The following is a 21,921-nucleotide window of genomic DNA, read 5'->3' on the forward strand; positions in this document are numbered from 1 at the left end:
GCTACGCCACTACGCTTTAGAAAGATTTTAAATGCCCCCCCTCCAAGTTTATTCCATCCATGACAAAATATTGTTATAAATGATACTTAATTTGTTTCTATACATGCGTTTGTAATCCTTAGTTTACATAATTGTTTTTAGCCTTTAATCATGTTTAATTATCTTTTTTTTGTATTACACATACATTGTATAATTGTACATTTTGTCACTATAGTTATACTGTACATAATGATCGGTGTAAATATTTGGATCAGTTGCTATCGTTGAATCATTTGAAAACAGTATATGGAAAAGTTAGGAGGTGAGAAAAACATATTTAATACAAACAAAATGAGAAAGTACCATTCGGAACACAATTCTTTTATTGTCAAACTTTGAAAACAAATGAACAAAGAACCTGTCTACTCTGAGTACTGTCATTTAAGGTCATACACTCAATCCATGGGTTTACTACACATCAGTTAGACCACAGTCAGTTTTCCAAGAAAGCAGTTTCAATCTTCTCACTGCGAATTGAAACCAGTCAGCTCTGTTCATTGGACTTCTTTGAGTTGTACAAATGCAAAGTGCAAATTCAAGTTGAAAACTTTTTAAAAATAAAAGTCAATTGGTGCAAATGTCACACTGACATCCAAACCTTTTGCCATCATTTCAAATACAAAAAGAAATAGAAATCACAAACAACAATAATTAAGAATTATTTATGAACAATTAACTTGGTTTGCGCTTTTGTGTTATGCAATCAAGTGTCTCATTTTACTATGATATCCAATTATGAGAAGACATTTACTACAGACCTTTAAAGATGGAATCTGTGGTCAAACAGATAAATGGTTTTCACATTAGTATATGACAATGAACGAAAGATCAGTTCAGTGACTATCTAAATTCACAAAATGTGAGACGAATTGTGTAACTGTCAGCAGGATGAATATAACTTTCTTTAACCCTCACCTGGCTATTACTGATTGGTTGGTCCACACATGCAAAATCTGCAATTTAAATCTAATAGGGAAGAGTGTCGGTGTTTTGTTTTGTTTTTAGGCAAAACCAAATGCTTTTTTTCTTGAGTAACAACAAAAGTAATGTGACCGTACAAATTTAAAAAAATACAAAAGATATTAAAAAAAATACAAATGAATAAATATTCATTGTCATAAATAAATTACCTTGGTAAATTCAAATATTGTCCAAACAAAGATGCAAAAGGTAAACTCGCAATTTCAGAATGAAGCACAAATACATTTACATACATTACGGATGTAAAGTTTGTTTTGTATGACAAACAAACTGCTGGTTTTAAAAGCGCTCACTTGGACATTGTCACATAAGCAGTGTCAAAGCACATGCAATTACACTGGGGTCATTAGGGTCAGCATAGGGATTGCAGCTCCAAGTATTGGGCTTGGTCATAAAATGGATTTTTTTTTTTGTGCCTTGTCTACAGATATACAGCAGGTGTCTCTAATTTTAGTGTCGTGCAGTGTTAACCGCAAAGGTCAAACTGACAGATGAGATGGGCCAATTCAGTACTTATATAGCGTGTTTCCACAAATAGCGGTCTGGGATGATTATTTACTCAACTGCAGATGAGGGGAGGCCTTTTTTTTTGTACAAAATCCTTTTCTGGAATAATTTTCCACAATGTTATCAGTACCAGTACATATTCAACATGTGGCAAAACTGCAGACAGTCCACGTACCTTGGTTTTGGTTAGCAACATATGTAAAGTGTAGTTAACTAATATCTCTCTGTGAATAATCACATCTATGAAGAGATAATTACAAAAGAGTTACAGTTAATGAAAGAGGGATGGCCATTATTTACGGAAACACGGTATAGTTGTTTTTGGTCACTTAAAACACAATCCTCTAGGACTGAGGTTGCGGATCTGCCGTTTTTGGCAAAGCTCCCTCCCAGAATGTTTTCAATAAAGACCTCAAGTCCAATAAATGAGCTGAAATCAACATGGAGAAAACAGCAGAGAAAAGGATGGAATATCAACAAAGCCTGTTGGTTTTTCTTTCTTAGAAATTTCAAATTACAATACACAGACAACACTAAAACCAAAACTCAGGTGCTGTCACCTTGATTCCTGTTGGCATGTACAAATACAGTATATAGGCTTAAGTGAGTGTTTTGCATCATTTGTCACTAGGCTACAGTAAGACTGTGGGTGAGATTTCAACAACTCTCTTTGCATCTCCCTTCTCACAGTTCACATTCAGAAGCAGTAAAAGGCATTTTCTGTTGGTGGTGGTTTCTCCGCTACGAAAAGAGCACAGTTTTTCATCACTTTCCCCTGGCTATTTTTAGGCAAATGTAAAATACACAAAGCAAAAAAAAATGCTGAAAAACAGATATTGCCATTTCACATGCCTCAGTAGGAGTCTTAAAGGCCTTGTTTGAAGGCATTTGATTAGCATACATTCTTTGAGTTTTAAGGTTTTAACAGTTTTACCTCATCATCATCCTGTCTACTTTATATTTCCTTCCAAAAAAAACAAAGAGAGTGCTGCTCATCTGGCAGAGAAGTTCAAAATGCTTCTAAAAGTTCTGCTTTCTTTATACTTTGCTGAATAACTACTCAGTAGCAAGATTGGCTGTGACAATCAATTTTGGGTGGGCAAATTTGTAACAGGATGGGACAATCTCTCTTGCTCTTCATGTTGTGAAGTCTTTCTTCCATCCAGCAAATTATTGAGCAGAATAATGCTGCTACCGAAGAGTTGAACCATAGTAGAGGTCTGTGTGGATGTGATGTCACGCTCCACCTCTTGATGGACAAAAAAAAGAAGAGGCTGAACCAAAAGTGCCTCTGCTGGCTGCTGTCAAGTATCTTGCTCCATTGAGCGTCAGGTTCAAGATGTGATTAAGCAATGATCATTCCCACAATCTAATTTTTAACTATACTATTATGATCAATACATGTTGCCACCTGTTAACCTATTTAACAATTTTCCTCCATGGGAAATCTGCCGTTTTGTTTTCTCTTGACGGAAGAATAACAAGAGGCCATTTCAGTCACCGCAAGCTTTTTTTGTCCAGTGATTATTACATTTCAAAAGCCCGAAGGTATATGATTTCAATTTTCTTCCGACCTGTAAAAGATTTTTGTCCTCATGTTTGTAACTTCAGAGATTCAGCATCAGGACATATGACTGTGCAGTCAGCACAAACTGAGGGCATGGTATCATTCATGCAACGCTATGTCTGCTGTCCCTCACAGGATTGTTTGAAAGCCTGCACCAAACATGATGCAGAACCTATTATGAAACAAATCAAACTAAGCATCATTGTTTTTCACTGGCTGGTCATTTCAACGATTTCCTCATTGTCATCCGAGCTACTGCCATTCCTGCCACTGACAACTGCTCTGGCCTTCTGGTCCTCAGAGTGTGCAGACGGGGAAAAGGATGAAGGGGACGATGAGGAGGAGGAGCTGGAGCCAGCGGTTGAAGTGTATTGTGAAAGAAAGCTTGCTCCAGCTGGACCAGGAGTGGCCGCTGGACCGGGAAGCCCACCAGGGAGCATTGACCCTCGATACAAGCTGGCCAGAGATTGACTATAAGAGAGGGCGAAGCTTGGTGGCAGCATCCCTGCCATTCCTACCAGGCTGGGGCTCAGCATGAATGGCGGCAGGGTGCCTGGAGCTAAAGTGGAAGCGTTTGACACCGAGGAGGGCTGCGATGAGGACGATGAGACATCAGTGGTAGCACAAGTGGACAGCGCCGAGGAGGAGGAGGTGGTGGTGGTGGTGGGGACTGCGCCTAAACCAAACAGCTCCGGCATGAAATTCGGGTCTCCTAATGCACTATGAGAAGGGTGGAAGAAAGGTGAGCTTGGCCCCATGTAGAGTGGGTGTCCCAGTGAGCCACCTAGCATGGCGGGATTGAAGCCCTGAGGGAGGCTATAGATACCCGTATAGGGGAAACCTTGGGAGGCTAAAGAGGCTGCGGAGTGGTTGCCAGCGGCTGGCTGCTTTCTAGGCTGCTCATCCAGCAATGGAGTGGAGGCTTTGCGCTTGGAGCTTACTCTCAAGTCTTGTGCAGCTGTGGAATCCATGTTGTGCTTGATCACATTCGTTTTGGTAGCTTCATGGTGGCACACATTTCCACTGCCACTGTTGCTTTGGGCTAGTTTAGCTGAAGGCAGATTGTCCATGTTGTTCCCGTCCTCCATTTTTGGCTCACTTCCTTGATCTGCAGCGTAGTAGCGCTGCAACTCGCTGATTATCGCCGGGCCGTCGGGAGAGAGGGGGCGGGGAAAACTGTTGGGAGTTACTGGTGGCTGTTGGTCACGTGCTGGACAACTGTTACTTTTTGGTTGCTCCGCTGCAGATCGTTGGGAGACTGAAGAGAAATAATCAGATATTAATGACAGTGTGGAAACAATATGACACCTATTAAAACAATTAGAGAATGGCAAAACTTTATTGCTAAAAAGTAGGGGTGTTAAAAAAAATCGATTCGGCGATATATCGCGATACTACATCGCGCGATTCTCTAATCGATTCAATAATCGGCAGAATCGATTTTTTTTTTTTTTTTTTTTTTTTTTTTTTTTAGGATTCACACCTTGAGCATGGAAGAATGTTATATGAACGGAACATTAAGCCTTAATATTTTATTTTAATGCTGTTCAAACATGAAACAGATTACAACCTCTATAAGACTGAAATTTCAGATAAATAAATAATACATTTTCATATAAATCTTACACTCTACAAGCTTACTGATTAGTATTTTCTAAATTTGAATGAAAAAAAATCACAACAATCGACTTATAAATTCGTATCGGGATTAATCGGTATCGAATCGAATCGTGACCTGTGAATCGTGATACGAATCGAATCGTCAGGTACTAGGTAATTCACACCCCTACTAAAAAGAAAGGACATTAAGAATGGTCCCAATTAACATAAAATAATATCAGGTCGTTCCACCCTAATCCAGTAGGTATCGTTTGTGGAATCTCTAGCAGTTTGGCCTCAGAGTTTTTGACACTGCATACAACAAGATTAGCTTAAAAAAAAAAAAAAAAATCATGATGTCATCAATAAGTGGCTTCTCGCTGAAACTAAATCAAGAATTATTAGACAAATTTCTAGAGATTTTGAAAAGTAATCCAGGTTGACACGTCTCCAGCAAGTGAACACAAACATTACAGTCGCAATTTGCTCTATAGTACAGTACAATACTGCATGTTACAAATGCAGTAAAAAAATAAAATTCATCAAGTTTCCAACCTTTGTGTGGTGTTGCAATATTTTCATCTGACGTTTTAGGCTTGTTAGCTGCTCTGATAGCAAAGATTCGTCCATCTGATGTCCTGATGTAGGTCCCTAAAAATCAAGAAAACCAATAGTTGGCCTTGAAGTTGATGAGACTCGGCATTTTACAGGAAATTAACCAAATCTAAGAACACAAGTACCAAAATTGAAATTATGAGTATTACCTTTGGTGCCCCGAATAACATGGATGCTTTCTCCAGCTGTGATTCTGGCCTTGACGTTTGTTGAGTTGTTGGTACCAGGAATTACCATGTCTAAAAGAGAAACAACATAGAATATTTGTGACGAATGTCACTCAGTAAAGAGCAGACCTTCGCCAAGGGTTAACAAAACCAGTGTAGTATTCATGTGCTGTCAACTCAAAGTTTTAATGGTAGTTTTTCAAACAAGCTAATAAACCAACTACGGTAAACAAAAAAGATGGTAACAATTACATAATCTCCTGTTTGGGATTGGGCTGAAACAGCTCAAAACAAATAGAACAATCTGCAAAAGTACATATTGCGTACCTGTAGTGGTGATGATCTTCTGCACAAACACTCCAGCTTTTTGCAAGCAGTTGACAGGAAAACCTCCAAGGCTAGACGCTGATGAGTCTTTGGAAGTCAGAGCCGAACCTGCAGATACCTGGCCAGGTACGGCGGGAACTGGAGCAGACTGGGCTGGTCGGATACTGGCCGCCGCTTTCTTGTCAGTGTGAGGTGGTCGCCTGAGAATAGTTTTGATGATTTAACTACGACTTCATTTAAATATATGAAAATACATTGTTTTAAAAAAATATTTTTTGAGCAATTAAATGAATGTTTTATATAGTTGTTGTTTTTTTTCATAAAAAAAAAAAAGTGCTGTTCAGGTTCAAACAACATGATTAGATTTCCTTTGGACTCAGGGCCACTTTGAAACTCAGAGAGGTTTTTAATCAGTTGTGAATATTCTGCATTACAAACCAGTTTCTCTGGCTGAAGGCAGGGATGTTGGTAAGGCTCTGGTCACTAGCTGGGTAGTAGTGAGCGTAGGAAGGGCGAGTATATGGCACAGATGCTCTCTTTTCTTCCTCGTAACCTTTTTTTGCAGCCTTCTTCTCAGCAGTGCTCAGCTTCAGCTCTCTGCGGTCCATAAGTAGAGACTCGTGGGGGAATGGTTGCTGCAATGAATTCAAAGAAGGCAAGTTAGATATAATGAGGGTTATTTGTTATTATCATCTGTAAATTTACACTAGCCCTGGCTAGTTCACACAAGTTGTCTAATTAAAACCAAAATTTGGATGTTTCACCAGGCAAGACAATATATCCTCTGAAATACATTAGCATTTCCAGAAAAAAAAAACCTGAACCAAACACTGATTATATTATTATTATTATTCAGGGGTAGAATTGAAAGTTCTGTTTAACTAAGTATCGAGCCTATTTTATCAGAAGTGGCCAGCCTCATAAGATGTTTCAGGCAAAAACAATATTTTTTTGTAAAACATGACTTAGGCCATTATTTTCGGAAGGTGACAAATTATGTTCCTCTCGGTTCATCTACCTTGGTAATGAGGTGCGGAAAGAGGCACAAGGCCTTCCTGAGGACGCAATCAAAGCTGTCCCGAGGTTGCAGCTGTACTTGGCAGAGCTCTGACTCCTCTTCGGCAAAGTGAAGAAGAGACTCCACCTCCCTCCTGGTGAAGGTCAGCACAGGATTCAGATCATCCACCACCCGGTCTGGTTGAGGGAAGAGAGTCAAAATAATGAAAGAGAGGAACAAAAACAACACTTGCAAATTACAGTAGGGCAAATTAAGTTTTATTTAACTGTATACAGGGGTAGCGCACTCACCAGACATGCCCTGTTTGGAGATCTGGCGGTCATAGATTTTCTTCTCAAGCGTGAAATCACACACCAGCCTGTAGACATGACACGGTTTCCTCTGACCATAGCGGTAGACACGGCAAACGGCCTGGGCATCATGGCATGGGTTCCAGGAAGCGTCAAAAACCACCACCCGGTTCGCTCCGATCAAGTTCACACCCAGACAACCTGCCCTGAGACGCCGCAAAGGTGCACAGTCCAGTTATTCAGACCTTAACATTCCATAATAGCATCACTGTGTGCACAGAAGTGGGCGTGTGTCTGTTACCTGGTTGACAACAGGAAGACCCATGCTGTGGTGTTGTTCGGATCATTGAACTGGTTAATTAATCTTTCTCGCTCTGACGTGGTTGTACTTCCATCCAGTCCTTGAAAGTATAAAAAAAAAAAAAAAAGAGATTTTAAACAACAAATATTGTGGTTTGTTAGACGATTCTTTAATATTACATTTTTTTTAAAATGTTATTCATTTTCAATACGATGCTTTGATACTGTTTTTATTTTATGTTATTGGTATAGTAGTCACTTTCAATGTAAATATATATTTTGCTTGCCAGCAGGGGGCAGTGCTCATTACTAGTACACAGGGACTACATCATTGCGAACGTCAATGCATTATTGTGAATGTACATCATTCTACCATACTAACCATAATGCTTTCTAATAACCAAGTATTTCTCACACCTCATGACTGAAACATCACTTTTATTAAAAAATTAACTGTCCACTCCAAGTAAAGTATGATCTTCTAGTTTATTAATGGCAATATCTGAAAATCATAAACACTGAGCAATGAGTATTAAAACACCCACTGTAGTAGTTGAGATTTCGGACCCAGTTCTGGCTGGCTGCGTCTCTGTTGGAGGTGTTGGGAGAATGTGGTAATGGCCTCTTAGCCAGGAAATCCTCAATCACAGTGAGAGTTGACAAACTCTGACTGCGGGATACAGAAGTAAAAGACTGGGTCATAAGATGGGGGACATGGGCTTCCAATTAAAAGCAGAGAAAAACTTTTGACTGCCCAAACCCATGTAATAAAATTAACCATTCAAAATTTAAATGTATTTTTCAGCCTTTTACCTGAAAACAAGCAGCTTATCTCCCTTTGTGACACTCTCCTCAATCAGGTGAAACAGCAGTACCATTTTTGCAGAGTTCTCCAGGATGCCAGGCTTGTAATCGCACATTATGTCCTTTGCCTAGGGAAGCGCAGAAGAGTAATCACACCTTTTGTGTCATTAGCTGAGCAACTATGACTTGCTTTAAATGATGTTGGCGTTAAAGATTCATTACAGCTCGTGAAAACATGGAGTTCAGAACTTGTGTGACCTCTCATAACGAACAACTCTGAACTTGTACTAGTTGGAATTTGAGTCAAGGGGAGCTTTAGAGAGTGAGGGGATACTATCTCATCAGTCACACAAACACCAATCATGAAAAACATAAGGAATTTCATACGAGACCTCAGCACAGCCATGGTGATTAATGAGTATTTGCTTTTCTCTGGACTGGTAAAGAGGAGGAATATAGCTACACAGTAAATTCTGTGGAGTAAATTTGACTATTTAGAGAGGTACCAAACGGACTCAATTTTAGAGTAATATTTACATTTGGGAGAGATTAAAATAAAAAAATCACACATACACACATATATATATATATATATATATATATATATATATATATATATATATATATACACACACATATTATATATATATATATATATATACATATATATATACATATATATATATATATATATATATATATATTATATATATATGATGCCCACTCAAGAACCTTTCATACATACCCATTCATATGTGATGACCTGATTGGCCCTCTCCTGCAAATGATTGAGACTCAGTCCCCCAATTGGGTCCGGGGTTTCTAGTGACTTTGGCTTCTGATTGGCTGCAGTGGGACATCGTGTAGGTGCAGCTGAGGTGATGTCGTCAAGGTCCAAATCTTGGTCATTGGCCAGGTTTTCCTTCTCTAAGGCCTCATAGAGCACGTCTGGATGGTTCCAAATCTTAAAAAGAAGAATGAAAAAGAATCATAGTGTGAAAAGACTTCATTACATATTCAAGATTACTTATATATTAAAAAATAAGTTATCAAGTAAAATACTGTACACTCTAATCTTATTTCATGTGACTTGAAATTTTGACAAGGTTAAGTATACAATTCAAATGAGCTGAGATCACTACAGTACACTACTGATTTTCACCCCTAAGAATACTAAACATACAGTAATGCTTAACACATTGCAACCTTAAAGTTCCAGGAACATTAATATCTTGGCTACTGCAATTACTGGAACTAGATACGCGTAGCCCTGCAGGACAATCTCGCAAAGATTTCTGGAAATCTCTGTATAATTAAGTACAACCCCCATTTAGCATGTCTTTCTTCAGTTGATAGATTACCCCCTGAGCTATTTATTTATTTATTTACACAGTTCTCAGGTTATCCGAGAGTTACTAGCTCTGGCATTTTTGGTGTCCAGGATGTTTAAACTACTGTATGTGTATAAACATGCTTTGTCTCACCTTGCAGCATACGCAGAAGGCTTTGAGCGGGTTGAGGTTGAGCCAGCCGGTGTTTCCCGCCTCTTGGAAACGGTTCATGAACTCAGTGTAGAGAGCCCTTTGCAGTGGAGACATACGCACTAGGATCACATGCTCCTCCTTAGAGGGCAGCTGGTCCTTCAGCACATCATGGCCTCGCCTGAAGCACAGTCAGAATTTGGTCGTTGGTAAAATAAGGAAGTAAACTTAGATTTAAAAATGGGGAAAGAAACTTGCATGAACGATCATTTGAGAGTCTTTTTTTTTTTTTTTTTTTTTTTTTTTTTTTTAAAGGCAAATGTAAGTTACTGCAAAATTCATCAAGGGTTTTTTTCTGTGGGAAACACTTATTGGTAGTTTATCAGCATTTTAAAAGTATTTTTTCCAATGCATTTATAATAGCTGTCAATTACCGTATATGTGGATTATCTCTATTGGGTCCAGGCAAGTGATTGGAGTATCATTTCTCATTGGGGCTCTTTTAGTGGTCAGGACAGATAATGTGATTATTTTCATTGACCATTAAGATTTACGTTCAATTAACAAACTATTTAAAGCTCACAACTGTCCCTTTGTCATGTCGTGTATGATACTCAAGAATTTTTTAAATCTGTGAAACCTTCAATGGAAAGTTTTTATTACGTACATTTAAAAAAAAAAATTCTGCCTTTTTGTAAGCTTGTGTAATAAAAGGTGACAAAGCAATCAGATTGTAACAATGAATTAATATTACTGTACAGTTAAAACCAAGGTCCACTTGCTCTCAATTCTCGTGTTCATTCCGTGACTTTGACAAATCTCATGGCGCTTGTGAGAGCAGTCAGGCAGCTCACCTCTGTACGAAACCCTCCAAGAGGTCGTGCAGTACGTGGCTCCTGTACCTCATCAACTGGATGTCCTGGGGTGTGCTGTCCACACACTGACCGTTCAGAATGGGTCGCTCAAACATGTTACTGAATTCTTGGCGTGAGCCTGAAACATATACATTGATAATAAAAATAAAAAATAAAAAAAAAATTAGGGGTCATGGGTGAGATGGAGCAGATCCCAGATGACTTTGGGCAATAGGTGCCGGCGGGATACAGCCTTGACTGGTTGCCAATCAATCACAAGGCAAATATAATATACACCAACAACTAATACGCTCATAGTCGTATTATCTAGTTCTATTATTTCACATGGGGACATTTTGTTCGAAATTGTAAGTCAAATAGCCTTTTGAGTTTTGAGGACCCACTGTAAACAGCAATCAAAAACATGCAGTATATATAAATAGCAATACAATAATAATAAACAATTGATTTACCAAGAAAGTCAGGCCGAACAAAGTCAACCATGCACCAGTACTCCATCAGGTTGTTCTGGAGTGGGTATCCTGTCAAGACTACGCGGCGCTTGGTTCGGATGTTCTTCAGGGCCTGTGAGGTGCTGGCATGGCAGTTTTTGATGCGATGGCCCTCATCACAAATCACCACGTCAGGACCAGGCCTAGCCAAGGCTCTCTCAACAGCTGGAAGGGGATAATTTCCCAATTAAAATCACGGTTTTATTTTATTCCTCCTCTTCATCTGCTCCTCTTTCTCCCACCTATGAGCAACTTCTGCTGCCGATCCTCCTCATCCAGGTTGTTGGCGACAGGCCCCACAGTTTTCTTGCCGCTCTTCTTCTTCCTCCCAGACACAAAGTTCTTTTTGAGCGACAAGAGGCGGTACATCTCATAGCCCATTAGAAGCACGCCTCCATCTTGGGCCCAGTTCTCCACCACCTTGGCCCTGGATGCTGTGTTTCTGGGTAGCCACAGAGAAAAGTGTTACTTCACGCAGTAAATACTGGCCTTCTTTATTGTATTTTGCCTTAAAATGTCATCAGTCAAATGTGGCCCAAAAGTTAAAGGTACAGGAAATACTGTAAATGTGTATATAGCAGGAATGACCGCCCCTTACTTGGAAAGCCAGTACTGGTCGAATTCCAGTCGCAACGCAGCAGACACGTCCACGTCAAAATTTAGCAGTAACAGATTTAATAATAATGCATATATTTGTGGAGACTGGGGTCAAGTTGTATTTTACAATTTCAAAAAGGTGCAGAATTTCACAAATTACTTCATGTTAAAGATTAGATAGCTCTTAATATGAAAAGAAAAATGCACTGAGCTGTCACCAATGTCTTAAAAATGCAATTATGCCATCTAGTGGCAGATAAATAAGCTCAACACAAATCCATATCACACTCGTTTTTTTTACATACAGTACAGGACATCTTTTTAATTTTAACTAAATTTTGTGAATTATTTTGCTGCAGCCATATTTCCATTAGTTTAACATTTTCCCCACTTTTATGTTAACAAGAGTATGAGAACTTAGAAAAATTTTTTTATTGTACATTTAAACAGTTATAAAATTTGCGATTAATCGCGAGTTAACTATTGAAGTCATACAATTAATTACAATTCCAAATTTTACTCACCTGACACCCCTAGTATATAGCCACGATTCAACCCTCCTCCCCCATACACACACAGTATGTGCGAGCACACGCACACATAGCAGAAACAGCTGTACAGAGTGTGGTAGCACCAGATGGTAGGCCAAAGGTTCAATAGTTTAAAAAACAGGAGCAGCATTTTTCCTTATTTATGAATGCACTGGAAATGTGTGTGTAGACAACAGTAGAAGGTCAAATCACATCTTTTCCCCCCACATTTTTGTATTCCGTGCTTTCATAACTCACTTGTGTTCGTCATTGAGGATGTGAACCTTGAAGTTGCGAGGCCTCATCAGGTCATGGTCGCCATCTGGGGGCAAGGCCTCGGCGTGTGGGACCCACATGTTAAACTCTGCCAGCCAGTTCTGCAATGTGTTCACCTGTGGGAAAAACCATGTGAGTTTTTTTATTACTGTACTTGCAGTGCAACTTGTTTCTTTTCTTTCAATAGGATTTTACACTGATCAGGCATTTTTTTGCTCACCCTTTAATAATTGAAGAGATGTGAGAACTTGCAACTTGAATAAACTATATTTCATTCTCTGTGTCCACACCATTGCATTGGCAATGTGAAAAAATAAGTCTGTTCTCAATTTTTTGGAATTATGCGGGTCATAAAAAAAAAAAAAAAAAAAAAGTACCACTGATTGTCACACCCACCTAATTGGGGCAAAATTCGTTCTCCGCATTTGACCCATCTCCTGAGGGAGCGGTGAGCAGCAGCAACCGCGCTTGGGAATCATTTGGTGAGCTACCCCCCACAAATTCCAACCCATAATACTGAGTGTGTTCAGGGAGGCAAATGGATCCCATTTTTGTAGTCTTTGGTATGACCTGGCCAAGGATTGAAGCCACAACCTCCCAGTCTCAGGGAAGACACTCTTACCACTCAGCCAGAGACGGTCATGCGTCATAGTGATCTATGTAGACACATTTCCATTTTTAAATTGTTTTTAATATATCATAATCACATAATAATTAATAAATACATTTAGAATACAATAAATTGATATAATAAACATATTTCCAAGTGATCTATCTAGACTTACTTTCTATTGTAACCTATTTCATTGGTTGTTTGGCTGACCAATAAAATTGGTATGCCTGTAACCACCCGGGATAGTCAATGTCTGACCAATCTATTGGTTATTCAAGCCAATATGAGCTTAGCCTATTAGATTGGTAGTTTTTTAACCAATCCATTTTTAGAGTGTAGTTGTTTTTACAGGTTACGCACACCATTTATCAATATGACTTGTACTCATTAGTGCCACCTGCCACATTCAAACTCACATATAAAACAAAACAACAACAACAACAACAACAACAACAAAAAAGTCTTCACACTAACATGCATGTTTTTGGAAGGTGGAAAGAAGCTAGAGAAACACAAGCAAAGGGAGAACATTCACTGTGCTAGATTATTCATGCATTTATTTATTCAATACCAGAAAGTGCTTACAGGTACGATGGTGAGCACAGTGTGGGCCTTCGTGTATCTGAAGAGAACGTCAATGAAGGAGATGATCTGCAGCGTTTTGCCCAGGCCCATGCTGTGGGCAAGGATGCAGCCGAACCCGCTACTGCTGTCGAAACGATCCAGCGACTCCACCAGGTTGTCATACAGGAAACGGATTCCACCAATCTGAGATCAGGGACACAAACCTAAGTTGGGCTTTCGAGAGAATTCAAAAATGAAGAGAGAGCATCCGTTGGTACCTGGTGAGGTTTAACTGCTCGTGCCAGCTGTGGCGGCAGAAAAATGTCACTGTCTGTTGGCGGATGGTTCAAGTTGACCAGCACCCGTCCTTGGTCATCCGGGCGAATGAAGTAGTCGTTGACGTTCATGCCACTTTGCTCACGCTCTATATCATGGTGGGCGGAGTCGCTGCTGATAATGTCGTCCTCAGTTTGGCTCAGATTAATCTCACCTACTGAGAAGATGCAGGGAGGTGTGACGGAGGGAAGAGGAGATGGACATAGTCACGGGTTTATTGTTAAATGAAAATTCCACTGTTAATAAACAGAGCACTTAAAAGTGAACCCCAAATCCAAGTTCATTTTGCATTTTATTCCTTTACTGTAACAAATATAAAATGAACGGTGAACTTAAAACTAAGGTATATACCGTAACCCAACATATTTTTAAAAATCAGTGTAATAAGTAATATGGTCTAAGATGGAAAACCAGTTTGACACCCCTGGTTTGAAACAAATGTATGCATCTGTCAAAATCGATTTGGATACGTAACTAAAGCACTTTGATGTCAGCTTTCTGATAAGCACCAGTAAATACAAAAGGAACACCTTAAGTGGCACCTGTTTGCTGTGTGTGTGTGGCTACAAGACCAACATCCCTTTTTAATTAGGAAGAAAAAGAAAATGAAATGATGGGCCTTACACAACCTGGCAGCCTGTGCCCTCACAGGCGGGAAGAGGAGACGTTTGTGTGTGTTTGTGTCAGTGTGTTAGTGTGTGTACAAAAATAAGGGCAAGCGAGAGGGACGAGATGAAGCCAGAGAGAGAGAGTGCTTATATAACTTCAATGAATGTGTGGTTATACAAGTAGGATTAGAGTGGCGGGGGGAGACTGGTTATGCAACGTTAACTAGAAATGTCACTGTGCCACGGTGGTGCACTGTGTGTGCGGGTGTGTGTATGTGTGTGTCTTCTGGCTCCCAACCAGGATTAGCCAGCTTTATTGCTCTGATCTGGTCCTTCTTTCCCTCTCCCACCTCATCTTCCGCCCTTACTCATTGCCCTTCCCCTTTGTTCCTGTCTTTTTTGGCTCCTAAACACGCACATTATCTGTGCATCACTGAAATGACTGGAGTGTGCGTTAAAGCATGTGTTTGTTTTATGCGTGTACATGCGCCCATGAGAGAGTGACTTTGGGAATGAGGGAAGTGTACAAAATGTACCCTGTGGACATTGGAAGTCACTTCTGACGCACTATAGTAGATATGATTTCCAAAACAAGAGCTGTATCAAGTACTCAGTCTTTTCAAAGACAATGATGTTTAGGACGTTTCATTTTAACAACTCCATTACACTATACTGCATGGCACCAATTAAGGTAACCAAAAGATTTGACATAGATCTCAATAAGCAGTAAAGAAAGATACAAACTAACAAGAACACTTGATACAGAGTTTGCCAAAGTGGCCATTAAAGTTGGGACTGTTAGTTTGATTTTGGTAAAATCAAATATGTCAAACTATGACAAAAACATATTAGTTTGTTATTAAAAAAGCATTATCAAATTATGGTGCTATGACACTATCAGTTCTAAGGTCATTTTCCAAATAAAATATATGATCATGTTATTGTGTTAAAACTCTTATTAGTCATTCTTGCATCGTTGTTAGTACTGAAACAAGTTAACTAGGTTTTTTACTCATGTTTGTGTGTGCATGTTTTCTTTTTTGCAGCGCAAAGCTATCATCTCTTGCGGCATTCAACAATCGGCATCTGGCCCATCAAAGGATTTACGTAGCGAAAAGCATGCATAAAGTTCACAGTTAGAGAGAGGGAGGGATAACTTCCCAGCTGGGTGCTCTCTGCTGCTCATTCCACAGGCATCTGACCTACTAGCCCACTTAACACAGTCAAAGGACAAAGGTCAAGTTGGCCCTTAGGCTTATAGTGTGTGAGGAAAGCTACTAAAGCAGCCTGGAATTTGTTGCTGTATATGTTGCTGAGATGACTACGAATCTTCACCAAGCAACTTTGCTTTCTGTCATGTCTTTATGTTTAGTTATTTAGTTATTTATTTGTGATGTTATAAAGTAGAATTATTTATTTCGTCATTCAAAAATAAATATTGTATAATACCCGTAACTGCTGTCTAACAGGTTATGCTGTGGTCGGACCGTGGCGCTATTAGATATAAAATCAATGCTGTTTTCGCAGATAGGTGCGAATCCGTGCCAGGCGACACGATAGACGCATTTGAGCTGATGTGAGTGATGGTGAGCACATTCGCGCAAGTTGAAAAATTTAAACTGAACTCTTGCAACATATAATCAGAATGTCAAGAATGTATTTGCTACGTCATACATATGCGTGGATCACGCACACACGCGCACACACTAGACAAAGTACACAGTAGCAAAACACACACCATCTTATGCAGGTAACATGGTGGAACAATAGGACAAAATAATCATGGAGTCTGTGGGAGGACCTTATCTTATAAGTATGGGTGTCAGGTGATTAAAATACATCCATCCATTTTCTTAGCCGCTTATCCTCACAAGGGTCGCGGGGTGCTGGAGCCTATCTCAGCTGGCTTCGGGCAGTAGGCGGGGTACACCCTGAACTGGTCGTCAGCCAATTGCAGGGCACACAGAGACAAACAACCATCCACACTCACAAGCACACCTAGGGACAATTCAGAGCGCCCAATTAACCTGCCATGCATGTCTTTGGAATGTGGGAGGAGACCGGAGTACCCGAGAAGACCCACGCGGGCACCGGGAGAAAATGCAAACTCCACCCAGGAAGGCGAAAGCCTGGACTCGATCTTGCGTCCTCAGTACTGGGAGGCGGAAGTGCTAACCACTCGAGCACCGTGCCGCCCTGGTGATTAAAATCTTTAATCGTAATTATTCGCATGATTTCATTAGTTAACACGATTAATAACAAATTTTATATCTGTTCTAAATGTACAATAAAATGTACAATAAGTTTTCACGCACTTGTTAAGATAAAAGTGGAAAAAAAATGTTAAATAGAAATATGGCTGCATTGTTTAGAATTGATAAAGCAATTTCATAATAAATCCTAAAATTGAGTTAAACTTAAAAAGATGTAAAAGACTAAAAAAAATTAGTGTGATATTGATTTGTGTTGAGGTCATTTTTCTGTCACTTCATGGCATAATTGCATTTGTAAGAGTGACAGCTCAGTGAATTTTTCTTTTCATATTAATCCATCCATCTTCTTCCGCTTATCCGGGGTCGGGTCGCGGGGGCAGCAGCTTCAGGAGGGAAACCCAGACTTCCCTCTCCCCAGCCACTTCAACCAGCTCCTCCGGTGGGATCCCAAGGCGTTCCCAGGCCAGCCGAGAGACATAGTCTCTCCAGCGTGTCCTGGGTCGTCCCCGGGGCCTCCCACCGGTGGGACATGCCCGGAACACCTCCCCAGGGAGGCGTCCAGGAGGCATCCGAACCAGATGCCCGAGCCACCTCAGCTGGCTCCTCTCAACGCGGAGGAGCAGCGGCTCGACTCTGAGTCCCTCCCGGATGACCGAGCTTCTCACCCTATCTCTAAGGGTGAGCCCGGAAACCCTGCGGAGGAAACTCTTTTCGGCCGCTTGTATCCGGGATCTCGTTCTTTCGGTCACGACCCACAGCTCGTGACCATAGGTGAGGGTTGGAACGTAGATCGACCGGTAAATCGAGAGCTTTGCCTTTTGGCTCAGCTCTTTCTTCACCACGACGGACCGATACAGAGTCCGCATCACTGCAGACGCTGCACCGATCCGCCTGTCGATCTCCCGCTCCATCCTACCCTCACTCGTGAACAAGACCCCAAGATACTTGAACTCCTCCACTTGGGGCAGGATCTCATCCCCGACCTGAAGACGACACTCCACCCTTTTCCGACTGAGGACCATGGTCTCGGATTTGGAGGTGCTGATCCTCATCCCAGCCGCTTCACACTCGGCTGCGAACCGCTCCAGTGAGAGCTGAAGGTCCCGGCCTGATGAAGCCAACAGCACCACATCATCTGCAAAGAGCAGAGATGCAATGCTGAGGCCACCAAACCGGAACCCCTCCACTCCTCGGCTGCGCCTAGAAATTCTGTCCATAAAAGTTATGAACAGAATCGGTGACAAAGGGCAACCTTGGCGGAGTCCAACCCTCACCGGAAACGAATCCGACTTACTGCCGGCAATGCGGACCAAACTCTGGCAACGGTCGTACAGGGACCGACTATTAAGAGCTATCTAATCTTTAAAATGAAGTAACTGAAATTCTGCACATTTTTATAAAATCCAACTTGAGCCTTTTCTCCACAAATATTTGCGTTTTTATTAAATGTATTACTGCTAAATTTTGACATGGACGCTTGTGCTGTGCTGCGACTGGAATTCCCCAGTACAGGCTTTCCAAGTAAGGGGCGGTCATTAATTGCGCGTTGAAAAAAATTTGTGGCGTTAAAGGAACTTTAAATTAACTATAAATTAGCACACTAATTTTGACATCCCTACTATTAAGTATATTCACTTGTTTACAACCATTGAACAGTGCCAACTAAGCCAAAGTTTGAGCACAACCTCCAGGCAGCTGAATGAAAAGTGACATTAATAGTTTTTTTTTATTTTTATTTTTTTTACCCTGTCATAGAGCGAGTCCCTCTTCTTCTCTGCTGTGGTGTGGCACGACTAAAGCAGGAAGTTAGTATCAAAACAATAAACATGCAATTGTACAAAGCACTGATATTTTTAATGTTTTATAAAAAAAAAATTGGCCCTGTACGTCCCTATTATAATTATTATTATTATTATTAGTTACATAATAAACATAAATATTACAGGTGCACATCGCCAATAAAAGATGACCACCTGCGGCTCGAATGAGCAGATTGTTACATAATAAATAAGTCTTAAATTGAGTAGTCCTGAAAGAGGGCAAGTTCCCAGTTGCACTCTTTGCATGTGTGTGTTTGTGCGTGTGTGCGCGTGTCTGCGTGCGTGTGTGCGTTGCACTCTCTCACCTGCTTTGTGCGTGTGCTCAGTGGTGGAGGCACGTATGTTGGTCTTGACGTCCTGACACGTGCCGGTGCTACTGGTCTCCAGGCAGATGACTTCCTGTCTCAACTCCTGCTGTGACACTGCTGATGACGACGACACATGCTTTGTTACATCACCTGCACAAAGGGATTAGCAAAAAAGCATAACAGATCAATGCTTTGTATTCACATTCTTACCCAAATACGGTCACACTTCAAAGGTTGTATGGATAGTAGAGAGTGGTTGTCTGTCTCTTCATGTTAGTCTGGTGATTGGCAGCTTATCAATGTGTGTGACCCGGAATGTAATTAGTAGTATATTTGTCATAACTACTGAAAGTGGATGGATATGGATCCTAGGGACGCACCAGTTTCATATTCAGGCAGCAGTGGTATGGGGAAATCTTGTTTTCTCTGCTCATCCAGACGTCGCCTTCTCTGTATCTCTTCCTGTTGAGCATTTTTGGTGACCGCTTCCAGCTGATGCTCCCTCAGTAACTTCCTACGATCACGAGAGAAGACTGGAATGAAATTTAACTCGATGATGGACAGACCTTGAATATGGGTTTCGTGTCCTACATTTACCAAGGAAACAAAGAGAATGAAACCCTCCAATCCAATAGGATCACGTACGTCCCTGGATTACTTACAATTTGCTTACCGAATGTTACGTCTCATGTGCGAAGGTTTGGAGCTCCTCTTCCTACTCGCTGTCAGGGTGGAGGGTGGGGAGAGACGTTGGCCGGAGAGCCCGGAGTGGGGTCTCGAAGCGGGCTGCGAGGGGGGAGAGTTGGCCGGCGTCCCCCCTGAAGGTGAGGTAGACGTTGGTGGGGTACGCTGCCATGCCGTGGGGTCGCCTCCCTGAGCTTCATTCTCTGAGCTGAAGGAGGCGCAGTGGGACTGATCTGAGGAACAAAGGGGGGGTTCATATTGAACATGCAAAATCCAAGCTAATGATCCCGCATCAAGAACATTCCCAGATCTTGTAGGGAGTACATATGGATCATGTGATAGCCATACACAGTACTGAGTTGTCGTGAGAAAACTCACAGAAGTTGGAGACACTTTATTTTCCCACTTTAATTATTTTGAGTATGATTCTGAGGCCAGTTCTCGTGATTTAGCTTTCCATTGATCACTATTCTCAACCAATTATACGCCACAATCAATATATATATATATATATTTTTTTATCTCGGATATTTCATCTCATCAAGATCATGACTATGTGATTTAAGGCTTTCTTTTATTTATTTTTTCAAGGATTGTATCCTGTGTGAACATTCACATAACTGGAATGCACTGCTTCCTTCCAATTCTATAAGCATTGTCAGAAGACTGAGGAGTTCACACCTTAAAACATAGGTTATTAATAACACTGGTTTGAATTTGAAAATAAATGCAAATCATAAGCTGACTGATCTTAGCAAAACATTGATGCATGCAGTGCATTTGTGAAACACTACAATACTGGAGGCTACCAGTGTTCCTGTGTTAAACTTATGCCTTTGAGCAATGAGCAGTGACACTAGAGTGGTGAAAGATCGATCACAGCTGCGGGAAATGACCAAATTTCACTTAATTTGTCTGACAATAACAGTATTTCCATTCATCCATTCGCTATATTGCTTATCCTCACTTATTAATTACAAATATATTTGTTCATCTGTCTCTGCTAAAAATGTATATAGTGACAAGCAGAGCAAGGACTTGCAATTCTGTTTGATGGCAGAAGGTACAATATACCTGCGTATCAACCTGTGGCCATTTACACTAACAGAATAAGTCATGCGAGTACGTAGCTTTGTGCTCCATTTTAACAGGTCCAAATTTAAAAATAATTAAATCGATTTGTGAGTGAACAGAGATGAGATTAGCGTTATTCCTGTAGTCATACTTATTGACGAAATTTCCGCTTGTTGGTGTACCGTAAGATTTTTTTTTTTTTATATAAAATGGGTGCCTTGGCTTAATCAAAGTTGGGAAAACCTTGCCCCAGAGGCTACTTGAGCAAGCTCAAATTTGTGTTTACATTAATTAAGTCTGTTCCTATGAGCGTTACAACTGTTAAAACCCTCACAGTGACATACCCGTTAATTAAAGCTCAGGAAAAAAAAAAAAAAAAAAAAAACCATGAATCATTCACATGAATCACAAGAACATTTCAAAGCCTGTTGTGTGGATACACCTGAAGCATGGTCAGGTTGAGTGTTTCAAAACTCAAAGATGACTTGACTAAAAGTATCTGGAAAAGTAAAAACTTTCAATTCTGAATGCATGTTTATGCTTCTACCACCAACCTATCTGGAATCTGCTTTCACTTCTCTTGTTCACCTTTTATCGTTTTCTACACTCCTCCTCCCTTCTTAGTTGCTCTGCCAGAGACGCACTGAACCAGATCTCGGGTTTATGTAAGCACTGGATCATAAATATGGACAGATTACGAAATGAAAAGCAGGAAACACGCACAAACACAAAGAACAAGCTGTGCTAGGAATCTGCCAGAGATGACGGCACAAAATGACCCTGTGCTGCCAACACACACAGTAACTTTCAATGTTTATGACACCCTGTATGTCAAATTGTGGACCTGTAGTGTCCACATGATAAGAATGTGTGCAGACGCTGAGGCTCGCTGCCTTGCAAAACAAATTGTATAAAACACTCATTCTGTCCATGATACATAAACAAACAATGCAGACGCTTAAATAACACCAGTCTGTCGCTCAGTGACGTGAATGCATCCAGGGACGAGCAGTGCAAAATAATAAGAAAAAACCCTACTGATAGGAAGGAAATTAAGTCATGTCAATATTAAAATACTTATTTTCCAAGCTACTGTATTAGATAATGGTGATAAATGTTGAATGAATGTTTCTGTCCTGGCTGTTCAGCATAATACAGCTAAGAGTAAAATTGTCAGTATACAATTTATTATAAACAGAGAACATCGATATACAACAGCTGATTGAGAAAACAGTGT

General features: G+C 40.5%; 1 protein-coding gene across 2 annotated transcripts in view; it reads right to left on the reverse strand.

Annotated features, from left to right (window-relative positions):
- Positions 1-344: 344 nt before the first annotated feature.
- LOC144014684 (helicase ARIP4-like) overlaps positions 345-21,921 on the reverse strand; it is a 32,001-nt gene continuing 10,424 nt past the window's right edge. For both annotated transcript variants that reach the window (XM_077514864.1, XM_077514863.1), the window contains exons 2-22: positions 19,600-19,843; positions 19,307-19,440; positions 18,924-19,076; positions 13,920-14,134; positions 13,663-13,845; positions 12,447-12,580; positions 11,304-11,503; positions 11,023-11,226; positions 10,550-10,688; positions 9,699-9,876; positions 8,960-9,178; positions 8,224-8,342; positions 7,956-8,080; positions 7,412-7,511; positions 7,111-7,316; positions 6,821-6,996; positions 6,241-6,437; positions 5,803-6,002; positions 5,458-5,547; positions 5,249-5,344; positions 345-4,352 (exon numbers count right to left, since the gene is read on the reverse strand). In XM_077514864.1, the coding sequence (XP_077370990.1) occupies positions 3,304-4,352; positions 5,249-5,344; positions 5,458-5,547; positions 5,803-6,002; positions 6,241-6,437; positions 6,821-6,996; positions 7,111-7,316; positions 7,412-7,511; positions 7,956-8,080; positions 8,224-8,342; positions 8,960-9,178; positions 9,699-9,876; positions 10,550-10,688; positions 11,023-11,226; positions 11,304-11,503; positions 12,447-12,580; positions 13,663-13,845; positions 13,920-14,134; positions 18,924-19,076; positions 19,307-19,440; positions 19,600-19,843 (4,361 nt within the window). In that variant the 3' untranslated portion in view covers positions 345-3,303. The remainder of the gene's footprint in view (positions 4,353-5,248; positions 5,345-5,457; positions 5,548-5,802; positions 6,003-6,240; positions 6,438-6,820; positions 6,997-7,110; positions 7,317-7,411; positions 7,512-7,955; positions 8,081-8,223; positions 8,343-8,959; positions 9,179-9,698; positions 9,877-10,549; positions 10,689-11,022; positions 11,227-11,303; positions 11,504-12,446; positions 12,581-13,662; positions 13,846-13,919; positions 14,135-18,923; positions 19,077-19,306; positions 19,441-19,599; positions 19,844-21,921) is intronic.

This window comes from Festucalex cinctus, chromosome 2 (assembly GCF_051991245.1).
Source record: "Festucalex cinctus isolate MCC-2025b chromosome 2, RoL_Fcin_1.0, whole genome shotgun sequence".
NCBI lineage: Eukaryota > Metazoa > Chordata > Actinopteri > Syngnathiformes > Syngnathidae > Festucalex > Festucalex cinctus.